The following is a 13,732-nucleotide window of genomic DNA, read 5'->3' on the forward strand; positions in this document are numbered from 1 at the left end:
TTTCCTCTCATTCTTAGCACATTTATCCAGCCCCCTTCAATGACCTACATGGGACCCAATCCTTCCCACCCCAAGCAAGTCACACCACCTTCCAGAGCTCTCCCCTGGCTCCTGGTATCTCCTCTCTGACAACACTCAGCAAAAGCGCTGTGATTTCGTTATTGACTCTTTGCTTTATAAGATTGTTTGTACTGGAAGAAAGAGAAGAAACAGATGCAGGTAGAAAGCATACCTTGTTGCCAGAGCATCCACTACGGAGTGAATGAGGGGGTGACGTGAAACACTTCTCCCCACTCCCAGCGTCTTGGTTGTGACAACTGTGTTCAAAGTTTGCCCCTCCCTGCTGGGCATTCCAGAGTAGAAGCCATTTCTGCCACCCCACTTTATTCCTATGGAGTTCTAGAACATTTTCATCACCCCTAAAGGAAGCCATGTGGAAGACAGCCTGACGTTTCCTCAAAAGGTTACACGTGGAATGCCCGTGTGACCCAGAAATTCCACTCTAGGTATAGACCCAAGAGAATCGAAAATATACACCTGTGTAAAAACTTGTACACAAATATCCACAGCAGCTAAAAGGTAGAAGCAACCCAGATGTCTATCAACAGATGAATGGATGAACACAGCGTGGTGTGTCTATACAGTGGAATGTTATTCAGCATAAAAAGGGAAGAAGTTCTAATACATGCTACAACATGGAAGAACCTTGAACACATGCTGAGTGAAAGAAGCCTGTCACAGAAAGCCATATATTGTATGATTCCATTTATATGAAAAGTCCAAGCAGATCCATAGAGACATAAAGGAGATTAGTGTTTGCCAGGGGCTTGGGAGTAAGGGGCTCTGGGGAAGTACCTGCTTAGTGGGTGTGAGGTTTCCTCCGGGGGGGTGACAGAATGTTCCGAAACTAAATAGTGGTGATGCTTGCACAACATTGTGAATGTACTAAGTGCTGCTAATGGTAAATTTTGTATCATGGGTTTTACCACAATTAAAAAAAAAGATTGATCAAACGCTTTCAGAATATTTAGCCAACAACCTTCAACTTGGCTACATGCCTAGTCATTAAACTTCTAGGACTAAATTCCTTTCTGACTGTCATGGTTACCATGTTCTGGGCTTTGGAGATTTCATTTGGGTCAGCGTGGTCCAGTCCACCATGTGTCCCCATAGGTCCCCACGCTCACCTCTTTCTCTTAAATGGGACAGCAGAGCTACTTGGCAGAGCATTGGAAAACCTGCCATAATGATTTAGGGTAATTGGTGAAGCTGGCTATCATTTTAGTGGGTTCTCACAAAATATAAGGTCAAATTCACATATCATGACATTCACCCATTTAAAGGGTTCAGTGGCATTTAGTACATTTGCAATGTGCATTCTAATGGGAAAGATTGAAGGCAGAAGGAAAAGGGGGTAGCAGAGGATGAGATGGTTAGACAGCATCACCTACTCAATGAACATGAGTTTGAGCAAACTCCAGGAGATAGTGGAGGACAGAGGAGCCTGGCGTGCTATAGTCCATGGGGTCACAAAGAGTCAGGCACGACTTAGGGACTGAACAACAGTAACAAATGTACAACCATTGCTTCTATCTAGTTCCAAAATATTTGTATCACCCCCCCCCCCAAAAAAAAAATCCCTGTGTCCATTAGGAGTCATTCTATATTACTTACTACCTCTGGCCCCTGGCAGTGAATATCCTACTTGTAGTCTCTGGATTTTCCTATTTCTGGATATTTCATATACATGAAATCTCATAATATTTGTCCTTTTGTGTCTGGCTTACTTCACTTAGCATTAACATCTTCAGTTCATGGTGCATCCATGCTGTACCAGGTGTCAGAGTTTCCTTTTTTTTTTTTTTTCCTTTTGGCCACCATGGGGCTTGTGGAATCTTTGTTTCCTGACCAGGGATTGAACTCTGGCTCTTGGCAGTCAGAGCGCCAAGTCCTTCTTGGGACCTTCTGTGATGTGTGCTGTTAGGAACATCGTCATCCATGGGCTCTTGTTTGAGTCTCTGTTTTCAACTCTCCAGGGTTCATACCTTGGAGTGGAATCTCTGGGTCACATGGGAACTCTACGTTTACCTTTTTGAGGAACTAACTGCCTGACTGTTCTCCACAGTGGCAGTGTGTTTTCAAACTTGCTTATCTTTCCCACATGTGGTGGTTTCATGCTGTGACGAGGAGACTTACCGTATGGCACTGACTGCCTTCATTTGGGGAGGGTTCTATCTTTGGGCGGCATGAACTGTGTTTTGTACAGCTTTTCAAAGCATAGTTTCTTGCATCTTCTAAAAACTGGGCTATTAAAGAATACACTGAGTTCAGAACAGGGCCACTGAACTTTAGGTTCCACTGTTGAAGCCTTCAAGCAGAACCCCGTCCCTCTTCCTCCTCTGCAGAGACCTCTGAGACCATCTTGCAGTGCCAGTTTGATTGCTCTCAGATCTTTAAAGGGGCCAAAGCTGGAGACTCACAGTGCTGCTGCCTTGATGATTCGTGCAGAGAAACCTCCTGGATTCTGAGATGCTGTAGCTCGTACTTGACTCTTCGGGACAGAAGCAGCCTCTGCTGAGAGGCCTGTTCTCGCCTCGGGTCCCAGACTATTGACATGGAGAAGTAGCCACCCCCTCATCCTTCCAGTTTGTGGCTTCGTAGTGATGCTTGGGCTCCTGACCGGACTCCACGAGGTGGCTGAAAGGTGGAAATGAAAGGTGCTGACACACGCATCTCCCAACATGGGCCTGATGCAAGCATGACTGAAATTAGGAAACGTCAGGATATCGCTGGGGCTCTGGAAGTGTCCTAGAGCTCACTCTGGGGGAGCCTGATTCCACTTCAAGGGAAGAATACCTTTTCAGCTACAGCCTTCACCTGGTTTTGTGGTCTGTCTGTCTTTAATATGAAATCCTTGGGGGTTGAGTAATCCCACCTGAGTGTCCATGGTCTGATCAGTGCAAGTGCCAAATGTCAGCGATCACACCCGTGGAATTCACAGGAGCCTTGGATCCAAAGAGTGCCTGGTACTGCATACCAAGGCTGCCTCCCGCTTGATTACTGGAGGTTCCTTTCATTAGGAAAATACAGTCAGTTCTTGCCATCAGACCCCTTGGGATACAGTGATTTGGACTGAAGTCAAGATTCCTGCAACTCTTTTTCCTTTGCTAGGTCAAAGCAAGGATTTGATGTAATGTTTTTTGTTTCACGAGCATAATTAGTAAATGATTTTATTTACATAAGAGCCTTCTCTCAGTCTTTATAGATGTTTAAGATTTGTGTAGCTCTTCTGCTTCAATGTGATATGTCATTTCCTCCCCAAATCGTGTGTTTCGGTAATCACACATTGGAAAACAGAAGTTGTTATGGGAAAAACTGGATCAGAGTAGACCATGAGAAATGTGTGTGATTTGGTAATCAGAGCTCACAAAACCAGTAACCATTGTGGTTAAAGAAGCACCAGGGCTCACTGGAGGCTCTAGTGGCATTTGCAAGTGGCATCAATATCAGCTGACTGGTTTTTGCCATGACCCCAGATTGGTGCTTCCTTCCCTGCATTGTACAGGTTAGTTTTTCTGTTGATATTAAAAGCTGGGTCCTGGGCAGGGCTGCCTTTGGCAGTGATTTTTTTTTTTAAACACAGGGAAACATGTCAACACTTTCTTTCACACTCATAACTGTACTATCTAGAGCATAATGCTATTGAAAACGTTGCAGTGCTTTGAGCCACTAAAAGAAGGCACTTCTGCAAGGTTTCCAGCCTTTTCTCTTAATATATCCACGTGAAGTGAAGGCATCCTCTTTAATTGTGAGACAGCTTGGGTGAAACAGCTTTGAAATCTTGGTGTCGGGCAGCACAGTTTCCAGTCATGTTGCTGTCACCTCTGCCTCTGCAGACATGCTGCCCCTGTGCCCCAAGCAGGCACGCCATCACCCTCCTGAGGCCTGAAGGCTGACTCTGCTCCGAGCATCCATTTGGGGCAGTTGGAGCCCTCAAGGACTTCAGCATCACCTCCCCGGCTGCCTTCAGTGAGCCAGTCCAGTGGCCCATGTCTTCAGTCACCAGCCCTTTTTCTGCGCAAGCTGCAACCCATTCTGAAGAGTCCATGCCTGCCACTACGTGGGATGCCCCTCTATTTCCAGGCCTTTCCTCATGGCCTCAGGAGGTGCTGCTATCACCGCTTATCCCTGTCCCCGCTTTTCCCTGTCCCTGGCTCTTCTACTGGTCGGCCATGGAGCGCCTGCTGGAGTCCTCGCCAAACAGGACTCCCTCCCTCCCTTCCTGGCCTCTTTAGCTTGCATATTCCTTAGTCTCTGGCCAGTTTGTGAGTATTGGTCAACCTTTGTAAGCACTGTCTTCTATAGCATCTTCTGGAAGTCGTTCAGTCCGGCAATTTTGGTAGTTTCAGCCAGAGGAGTCTCTGCAGGTCTCTCTGCCTCACTGCAGGGAGCCGATCCGTGGACATGCACCCCCAGCATGACCGTCCTCTGTGGCCACACACTCTCCATCGCTGTAGGCGTCACTCTCGACTTTCCTGGGCCCTCAGTGGCCACTCCAGCACCCTCTCCTGCCAACCCCAAGGTCCAGGCACCCATAGTCGGCATGTCCTGGCTGCCTCCTTGAAGCTGATGGGCAGAGGGTGCCATCTTCCCTTGGCACACGGTTCCTGAGCGAGGGGATGACAGGAAAGAGGACGTGTGTGCTCTCTGGGGCACTGTGGGGAGCAGGAAAGGCCTCTCAGAAGTCGAGAGCCAGGGTGACACACGGGGCTTACCCTGACTCATTGATTCCTCCAGGGAGGGGCTTCCCAGTGGTGGCAGGATAGAGCTGTTGCTGGGGTCACCCAGGCCCACCGGTCTGCCGTGCCCAGAGCACTCATCATCAGCCCTGAAGACCCGCTGTGTCTGGCCTTCCTCTGTGCCTGGGACAGAGGACAGGGTCACCCTTGGCTGCCTCCCCTCATCCGCTCCCCCAAATGGGGAGCACTTGAAGCCTAGAGAGTGAGTCTGGTTCTACCCTGGTGTCCCCATCCAGAACTGAGGCTGGCTTTGGGCAAGGGCCGTCGACGAGCACATGTCATCTCAGATATGACCTCAGACAGGTGACCTTGTCTGCTTATCTCTGCTCTTCTTTTGACCTGTAACATTGAAGAGTTGATCAGGTGGATACCCACAAGTCTCAAATGGATGAACTTAAGAACTAGGTACTCGGTTCTCACGGTCCTCTCTGGGGCAGTGTGTGTGCACACGCATGCACACAGATACAGTCTGATGAAAGGGGGGATGAAGAGAGGGCTGTTTGGTTTCTTTGAAACTGTGTTTTAACAAACCCCGTAACCCTTCTGCTGGGGGGCCTCGAGTATTTGCCTGGCCTCCCTCCTTCAGGTTACCCTGCCACCGAGCAGGCAACTGAGCCAGGGGTAACTCACTTGGATTACCTGTTTGGCACCCTTTTTGCCTCCACTTCACACTCAGCAGAATGGCTTCCAGGCTTCTTTGTGGGCTTTTATTTGTTTTCAGTAGCAGTCAGAAAAAGTACCAAACCACCTCTGTGCCCGTCAGTCCACAGAATTGAAAATCACCATATTTTCATAGCGGCTTCAAGTAATTTCAATTTGAAAGAGCCAGGACGTCATAGATAGTTAAAGGCTGTCTTATTCCCATCATTGGTGCTATTAAAAACTCATTTATCGATTATTTAGGTGAAAGGGCAGGTTTTACGTTATGTCTATGTGATTGTAATAAAAATCTCTCAAAGCCCATGCAATTCATTTAGGCCAAGTTGCAGTCTGGGCACAGGGGTCTCCCTACTTGGTAGCCAAAGAATTCTCTCCTCCCCTCCTTGAGCTTCTTTTTAGTTGTTCCTTTGTGTTGAGGTGGAGACTGCTTATAATGCGGTGTTAGCTGCTCCTGCAGTGCCTCCTCGCAGGGCTGGCTGTCGCTCCACCCTGCTGCTGGCCCAGGTTTCCCTATCCTCAGTTGGTGACACTTTTCCCCACACCGGCCAGCTGTGTTGCTTCACCTCCTGGTCACGTCCCGAGTCCCCACTACCTACACCTGGGACTGTGCCTCAAGAGCCCCTGGAGCAGTCTGCCCTGCCCTGGGCATCGCCCCATGAGGAATTGCCATCCCCTGCCCAGATCATCAAGGTGATGCTGCTGCAGGGCTGCTGTGGCATGGAGTCCAGCAGGCCTCAGAGTCCCCCAGGCCACCTGCTGCCCTCTGGGGTCTCCTGCAGGCCACTCTCCACACAGCAGCTGAAGGAATCCCATCACACCCAGAATCAAACCCGACACAGCTCCATGACCCCTCCTTGAGGCCTCCCTGCTGCCCAAAACCTTCCTCATAAGACCCTTGAGACCCTCCCTCACTTTCTGTCTTTCCCTCCTTTTCCCCCCAACATCGCCAAGCGGGTTTTCTTCTTCTCTGAAATCTAAACAGTTCATGCTTTTGGACCTTCACTTTCCCCAGCACAGGCTGCCCTAGGACCTGAGCCAGCCTGTTTCCCCTCCATGGATGCTAGGCGTGTTCTAGTCTCTTCCCTTCTGTCTTGATTTTCTTTTTGGTTATGTCAACTTTTACATGATTCGGAAAATGAAATTCTGGTCCACACACCTGGCAAGTTCTGGCCCTGTGCCATTCCTCACCTCAGTCCCGCCTACCCCATGTTGGACTAGTTCTGTGCATTTCTGCCCTCTGCTTCCTAAAGTCTCTGTTTCTCCCCTGGAGAATGGCCTACCGTGGACCCCTTCCTGGGGGTCCCACCCTGAGTTTCCCACCCTGGGGTTCAGGTTACCTGACTCTCCGTGGTGCGCACATGTCAGTGTTGGCCCAATAGGTCTCGGGCGGTGGCTGTCTGGCTTGGCTGCAGTCTTGGGCCAGTAAAAAGAATGCTATCACCAATAGCATTGTGCTCAAATGCAGAATGTTGTTTTCTGTTTCTGTGGGTATGTGTTCTTGATAGATTTCTAGAAGGGCTGGCCCTAGACTGCATTGACACCCTTGTTGGTACCTAAGGGGCATTCCTGGGGCACATGCTTCATGCCGAAGCTCACTGTAGTTACAGTATCCACAGATGCACATGAGGGCTCTGAAGAAGCCAGACTTGGCCATCAGGGCCCTGTTTTCCTGTGGCCTGGGACTGTCTGGGTTCCCGACACAGAGCTAAGCCTGGGCTTACCCTCGAGCTCTGCCGGAGACAGCCAGGATAGGTAGGAGGGCGAGGTGTGCCCTTTCCATTCCGCCTTCTCCCTGGGCCCGACCTGTGAGTTCTGGTGCAAACTCACTTTTAGGGACTGAGTCATGTCATTCGAGTCTTGTGGCCAAGGCAGGCCTTGGTGCCTTGGTGGTGGTCTCCAGGGTATGGCCAGCAAGGGAAGTCACTTGGGGTGGGTTGTTGTGAGCCTCACGGGCCCCAGGAGGCTCTGGGGCTGAGATCTGGAACACAGATGAGTCTGGCTCTTTTCCAGGGTGAGTTTCTAAGAGAGGGCTTTGCAGGTGACTGGCTCTGAGCCCACAGTTCTGGTTTCCAGGCCTCCCTGGCCCAGGTGATGCTCTCACCCTGTTGGCCCAGCCACGAGAGCAGCATGGCCAGACTCTAATCCCAGAGTCTGGAGCCTCACAGTAACCACTGTCCAAGGAGATAGGAGGGGGTCCTACCGGGTGGGACCCATGCATACCGGAGGAACTGGTCTGTCAGCATGGAGGAATGGGGAGGCACCCGCCCTGGAATCAGGCACATCCCAGTGCCAAAGCCCCGCGTGGTCAGAGTCTGGTGAGAAAGACTCACCCAGCAGGGAATTGCTCCTCTTCTCACGTGAGAACCCTGGGCAGTAGTGTCTGGTTGCCCCATCCCACTGTTTAGACAATGCCTTTGTGACTCTTCTCTGTCTAGGGTGTTGGTACCCATTGTCAAGATAGGAGGAGACTGAGGCACAGGATGTTGAAGTCACTTGTGCAGATCCATGTTTGGAAATGGCAAAAAAAAAAAAAAAAATCACGATTTGGGCTCAGTGTGGCGTACTCCAAATCTGCAGGTTTTTCCTCAGCACTGCACTCGGCACCACCTCCCCAGGGGCAGTGTTGGGCTCTTCCCATCACCAAGGTGTATTGTACGGTTTTCATTGAACACCCATTTGAGAAAACCCCAAACACAAAAGCTTAAAGTAACACTTATGCTTAAAAACACAAAAACTTAAAGTAACACTCCCTGGGGAAGAGGAGCCCCCTCAATTTTGGTGAGTAGGTCCCTCTCCAGCGGGTGAGAGAGCCTCTCGTCATCCGTCCAACCCAGAGGCCCTAGCTCGTAACGCTGAGAAGCCATCTTGGCAAGCCTGCTAGAGATGGGCCTCAGGGTGACCACAGTGTCGGTAGGGTGCTGTGGGCCATCACTGTCAGCAGCCCCAGGCTCTCAAGTCATCTGTGAAGGGGAAGGGCATTTCAATCTGGGGGACGCTAGTAGGACAGCCCCTCTCCTGGGGCCCTGCCCATGTCAGGGCACCCCAGACCTGCTGGCGCCCACTTTTTTCTGCACACCAGTTTGTTCCCTGTGATACTGACATCCTTGTTTAACACTCAGGGAAGAAAAGTCCGAAGAGCAGGATCTCCAGGGCCTGAAGGACAAACCTTTGAAGTTCAAAAAGGTGAAGAAGGATAAGAAAGAAGACAAAGAGGGCAAGCATGAGCCCCTGCAGCCAGCAGCCCACCACTCTGCCGAGCCAGCAGAGGCCGGCAAAGCAGAGACCTCAGAAGGGTCAGGCTCGGCCCCAGCCGTGCCAGAAGCTTCTGCGTCCCCCAAGCAGCGGCGCTCCATCATTCGTGATCGGGGCCCCATGTACGATGACCCCACTCTGCCGGAAGGTTGGACCCGAAAGCTTAAGCAAAGGAAATCTGGCCGCTCCGCTGGGAAGTATGATGTGTACTTGATCAAGTAAGTGAGGGTGATTCCTGTCTCTCCAGAGCAGGGAAGGCTAGTGGTGGTGGTTGGGGGAGAGTCAGGGATCACCACTAAGAAACTTTTGGGGACCCCTTGGAGTGTTAGCTCCTTGCGGCTCATGGATCAAGAAAGTGTGTGTGCGTAACCCACTTCCGGTCGGGTCTTCAGTAATGACCACTGCTGGTGGGTCCGATCAGGTATGCTTGGAATGACCACCTGGGGAGGTCACTGCTCTGAGGGAGATGTCCATCAGGGCCTTGTCTGGAGGAAGAATAGCACTGGGGACACAGAGTTCTGCCATGCATACTCTGCTGATGATTTCCCAGCAGAGGGGCTGTCCTCAGGACCTGGGAACCTCTTCTTTGTGGGAGAGTCCTTCTGTGCCAATACTTCATGAGCCCTGAGAAATACAAATTCATAGGGTTCAGTCTGTTGCGTGAGGCATGCTGGGAAAGGGGGGCTGTCTGATACAGCCTAGAGAGAGCCCCAGATGGGCTCGGAGTACCTTTCCCACTGTCCCTCTGGCCTTTGTCCAGCTGTGGGCTGGTGGTTGGGTGTTACCTGTTGAAACAGAGTCACTTCCTAGCCAGATATTTAGAGGACAAGTGTGACTACGTTCATTTCACTTGTCCCCCTTAAATGACTCCAGACAGGTTAGCCATTTTGGAATTCACTCGTACAGTCTCATTTAATTCCAGTAACTCAGATAAAGCATCATCCTACTGGCGAATGAGGAAACTGATTCCTGGAGAGTTCAGTCTGGCAGGTAGACAGGGTCCCCGGGCCAGACCCCTTTGGGGGGCTGAGGAGTGCAACTCCCGGGGGCATCCACGTAGCAGCAGGCCACGTGGGCACCTATGGCCATCAGGCGACCCGATTGCTTCCTGTATAAATGGGACCATAGCTCCCTAGTTTTAGCTCATCTCAGCTTCTCTTAAATGTCCCTCTTGGTGAGCTGTATCATCGGGCATGTCAGTTGCAGAACATCTCCTGTCAGAGGGCTCACCATCCACCTTCTCCTGTGCCCCACCTCCAGCATTGCTCTGGAAGCTTCTAACCTTTCTTTGTGTGTCTCCGCTTGTTCCCACAGTCCCCAGGGAAAAGCCTTTCGCTCTAAAGTGGAGTTGATTGCGTACTTCGAAAAGGTAGGCGACACCTCCCTGGACCCTAATGATTTTGACTTCACGGTAACCGGGAGAGGGAGCCCCTCCCGGCGAGAACAGAAACCACCTAAGAAGCCCAAATCTCCCAAAGCTCCAGGAACTGGCAGAGGTCGGGGACGCCCTAAAGGGAGTGGCACCACGAGACCCAAGGCAGCCGCGTCAGAGGGTGTGCAGGTGAAAAGGGTTCTGGAGAAAAGTCCTGGAAAGCTGCTCGTCAAGATGCCTTTCCAAGCTGCGCCGGGCAGCAAGGCAGAAGGGGGTGGGGCCACCACCTCGGCCCAGGTTATGGTCATCAAGCGCCCCGGCCGGAAGCGAAAAGCGGAGGCCGACCCCCAGGCCATTCCCAAGAAACGAGGCCGAAAGCCAGGCAGTGTGGTTGCTGCAGCTGCCGCCGAGGCCAAAAAGAAAGCCGTGAAGGAGTCGTCTATCCGGTCCGTGCAGGAGACCGTGCTCCCCATCAAGAAGCGCAAGACCCGGGAGACGGTGAGCATTGAGGTGAAGGAGGTGGTGAAGCCCCTGCTGGTGTCCACGCTTGGCGAGAAGAGCGGGAAGGGACTGAAGACCTGCAAGAGCCCAGGGCGGAAAAGCAAGGAGAGCAGCCCCAAGGGGCGCAGCGGCAGCGCCTCCTCGCCACCCAAAAAGGAGCACCACCACCACCACCATCACGTGGAGCCCCCAAAGGCCCCCGCGCCTCTGCTCCTGCCCCCGCCCCCACCCCCGCCTGAGCCCCAGAGCTCCGAGGACCCTGCCAGCCCCCCTGAGCCCCAGGACTTGAGCAGCAGCGTCTGCAAAGAGGAGAAGATGCCGAGAGCAGGCTCGCTGGAGAGCGATGGCTGCCCCAAGGAGCCTGCTAAGACTCAGCCCGCGCTCGCCACCGCGGCCCCGGCCACAGAAAAGTACAAACACCGAGGGGAGGGAGAGCGCAAAGACATTGTCTCATCCTCCATGCCAAGGCCAAACAGAGAGGAGCCTGTGGACAGCCGGACGCCCGTGACCGAGAGAGTTAGCTGACTTTACGCAGAGCGGATTGCAAAGCAAACCAACAAGAATAAAGGCAGCTGTTGTCTCTTCTCCTTATGGGTAGGGCTCTGACAAAGCTTCCCGATTAACTGAAATAAAAAATATTTTTTTTTCTTTCAGTAAACTTAGAGTTTCGTGGCTTCAGGGTGGGAGTAGTTGGAGCATTGGGGATGTTTTTTTCTTATCGACAAGCACAGTCAGGTTGAAGACCTAACCAGGGCCAGAAGTAGCTTTGCACTTTTCTAAACTAGGCTCCTTCAACAAGGCTTGCTGCAGATACTACTGACCAGACAAGCTGTTGCCCAGGCTTCTTAGGGTGTGCCTGCACCTCCCTCCCACCCAGTCCCCCTACGTGGTCACTAGGGACAGAGAGCACTTGAGAAGACACTCCTGGTTTGGGGGCCATCGCTACCCCAGTCTCAGCTCTCCTCTCCCCCCACACCCTGCCCAGCCTCGAGCTCCACCACCCCACCCTCCAGCCCCCCTTATGCCCACCCCACGTCGGGACCAGGAGGTCCAGGGCAAAAGAGACAGTTGGATCCTTTCGAGACGGTGGAGACGGCCAGTGGCTCCAGCCCGTGTGATCCCACCCATGGGGGTACACAGACGGCTCCCCACCAGCCCCAATCCCAAATCGACCAGGACATTTCACAGGATGGGGACATAGCACCTGTCGGCCCCGGTTCTGGCCCAGCTAGGAGGGAGGCATCCTTTGAGCCCCCCTGGGTGTCGACTGGCCTGCGCCAGAGGCGACATTGGCCCAGGGCTGGCCTCCAGCGGGTAGCGCTAGACAGAGGCCACCAAGGCCACGTGCTGAGGCCCCAGCAGGCTGGCCCAGACTACAGCTGGCGGAGTGCCACAGGCCAGGTAGAAGGCATCCCTAGCTGCTCAGAGCAGTTGTGGCCGCTAGTTCGAGCCTTAGTAGACAGGGCCAGGGGCCAGGGGGAAGGCAGGGGAAATGTTCTTCCAAAACTTTTCCAATTCTCAACTCCTTTAGGGACAGCTTAGAACTATTTGCACTATTGAGTCTTCATGTTCCCACTTCAAAACAAACCTGCTTTGCGAGCAAGCTAGCGGGCTTGACTTGGTGACCCTTTGTCCCTCAGGCCACTAGACGTGACAGTGTTGACAACTACCTGGATCTGTATATACCTGCGCTTGTTTTCAAGTGGGCTCAGCACATAGGGTTCCCACGAAGCTCCGAAACTCTAAGTGTTTGCTGCAATTTATAAGGACTTCCTGATTGGTTTCTCTCCTCTCCTTTGGTTTCTGTCTCCTTTCATTTCAGCCTTTTTATTTCTCCCCTTCCTCCCTCGTCCTCACTGCTCCCTTCTGTTCCAGGCAGCCTCAGTGCCCAACCGTACTTTGAGCCGACGCTGGTCAGCTCAGGCTCCCAGAACTACCCCCACCCTTGGCCTTCCCGCCGTCCACCCCAGCCTCCCCTGCCACCCATTTCTGAGCCCTGAGGAAGCCCCAGACTCCGCTGAATCCACCCAGCCCTAGTACCCCAGCCTCTCTGAGGGGCATGGGAGAGGCAGGATCTTGCTCTCCCAGGAGTCCCCTCCTTCAGTCAGACCCTGGATCCCAGGTCTCCTCAGCCTTCCCACTCAACGGCAGTGGGTAGGAGAAGTGGACCCAGATTGGGATTGCAGAGCCAAGGGCAGCACAGAGACCCACTGTGGCCTGCCAGCATCACGGAGTGGCCAAGCCCTGACCTTGGCCTGTGCAGGACCCAGCTAGGGTGGGGTAGTCGGGCCAGGCAGCAGGCAAAATGAGTGCAGATACCCCCTGCCACTCCTCTGAGCAGGAGTTCTTCTCTGCTGGGCCCCGTGCGGCCTTTGCTTGCTGGAGGCTGGTAAGGGTGGCTGGTACTTCAGGCTTTTCCCCATCAGCACCAGGGCTGTGGTGTTGGGGCGTCGAGGCTTGGGCTTGTTGCGGGGTGTTCATTTGTCAGTTTCAATTTGAGACCCCGTGCTCTTACCCTCTGTTCAGGAAGTCCTTATCTAGCTGCATATCTTCATCATATTGGTATATCCTTTTCTGTGTTTACAGATATGTCTCTTATATCTAAATCTGTCCAACTGAGAAGTACCTTATCAAAGTAGCAAACGAGACAGCAGTCTTATGCTTCCAGAAACACCCACAAGCACGTCCCACGTTAGCTGCTGCCATGAACTGTCAAGTGCGTGTTGTCTCGTGTATTTCAGTTACTATCCCCCAGCTTTCCTCACTGCAGTGTAACCATGAAGGAGTGAAACATCTTAGAAACCATCTAGCACTTCCTTGCCAGTCCTTTAGTGATCAGGACCCCTAGTTGACAGTTCCAATCAGTAGCTTCAGAAAAAAAAACGAAACTGTGTCTCTCTCTCCCAGAATGGTTAGAAGCAAGGGAATTTGCCCTGTTCTGTTTGTGGAGTTGTAGCTGCCCTTTCTAGCATTTTTGTATCCATTTCTTGATGCTGCAAAAGCAAGTCCCCCAACCAAACCCACTCTGCTGTCCACCTGCTGGGCTTCACTTCTGAGTCCTCCCCCAGGAAGGGATGGGAGTTGGAAGAGGGGGCGTGTTCATTGGGGTCCCTCTTCCTCCAAGGACAAAAGGCTCCTGGCACTCTCA

At 52.4% G+C, this 13,732-nt stretch overlaps 1 protein-coding gene across 2 annotated transcripts in view; it reads left to right on the forward strand.

Annotated features, from left to right (window-relative positions):
* The window catches only part of MECP2 (methyl-CpG binding protein 2), a 50,373-nt gene extending 39,131 nt beyond the window's left edge, over positions 1 to 11,242 (forward strand). For both annotated transcript variants that reach the window (XM_070291897.1, XM_070291898.1), the window contains 2 exons: positions 8,579 to 8,929; positions 10,026 to 11,242. In XM_070291897.1, coding sequence (XP_070147998.1) covers positions 8,579 to 8,929; positions 10,026 to 11,109 — 1,435 coding nt within the window. In that variant the 3' untranslated portion in view covers positions 11,110 to 11,242. The remainder of the gene's footprint in view (positions 1 to 8,578; positions 8,930 to 10,025) is intronic.
* Positions 11,243 to 13,732: the final 2,490 nt, after the last annotated feature.

The sequence above is a fragment of the Ovis canadensis genome, chromosome X (genome assembly GCF_042477335.2).
Source record: "Ovis canadensis isolate MfBH-ARS-UI-01 breed Bighorn chromosome X, ARS-UI_OviCan_v2, whole genome shotgun sequence".
Taxonomy (NCBI): Eukaryota; Metazoa; Chordata; class Mammalia; order Artiodactyla; family Bovidae; genus Ovis; species Ovis canadensis.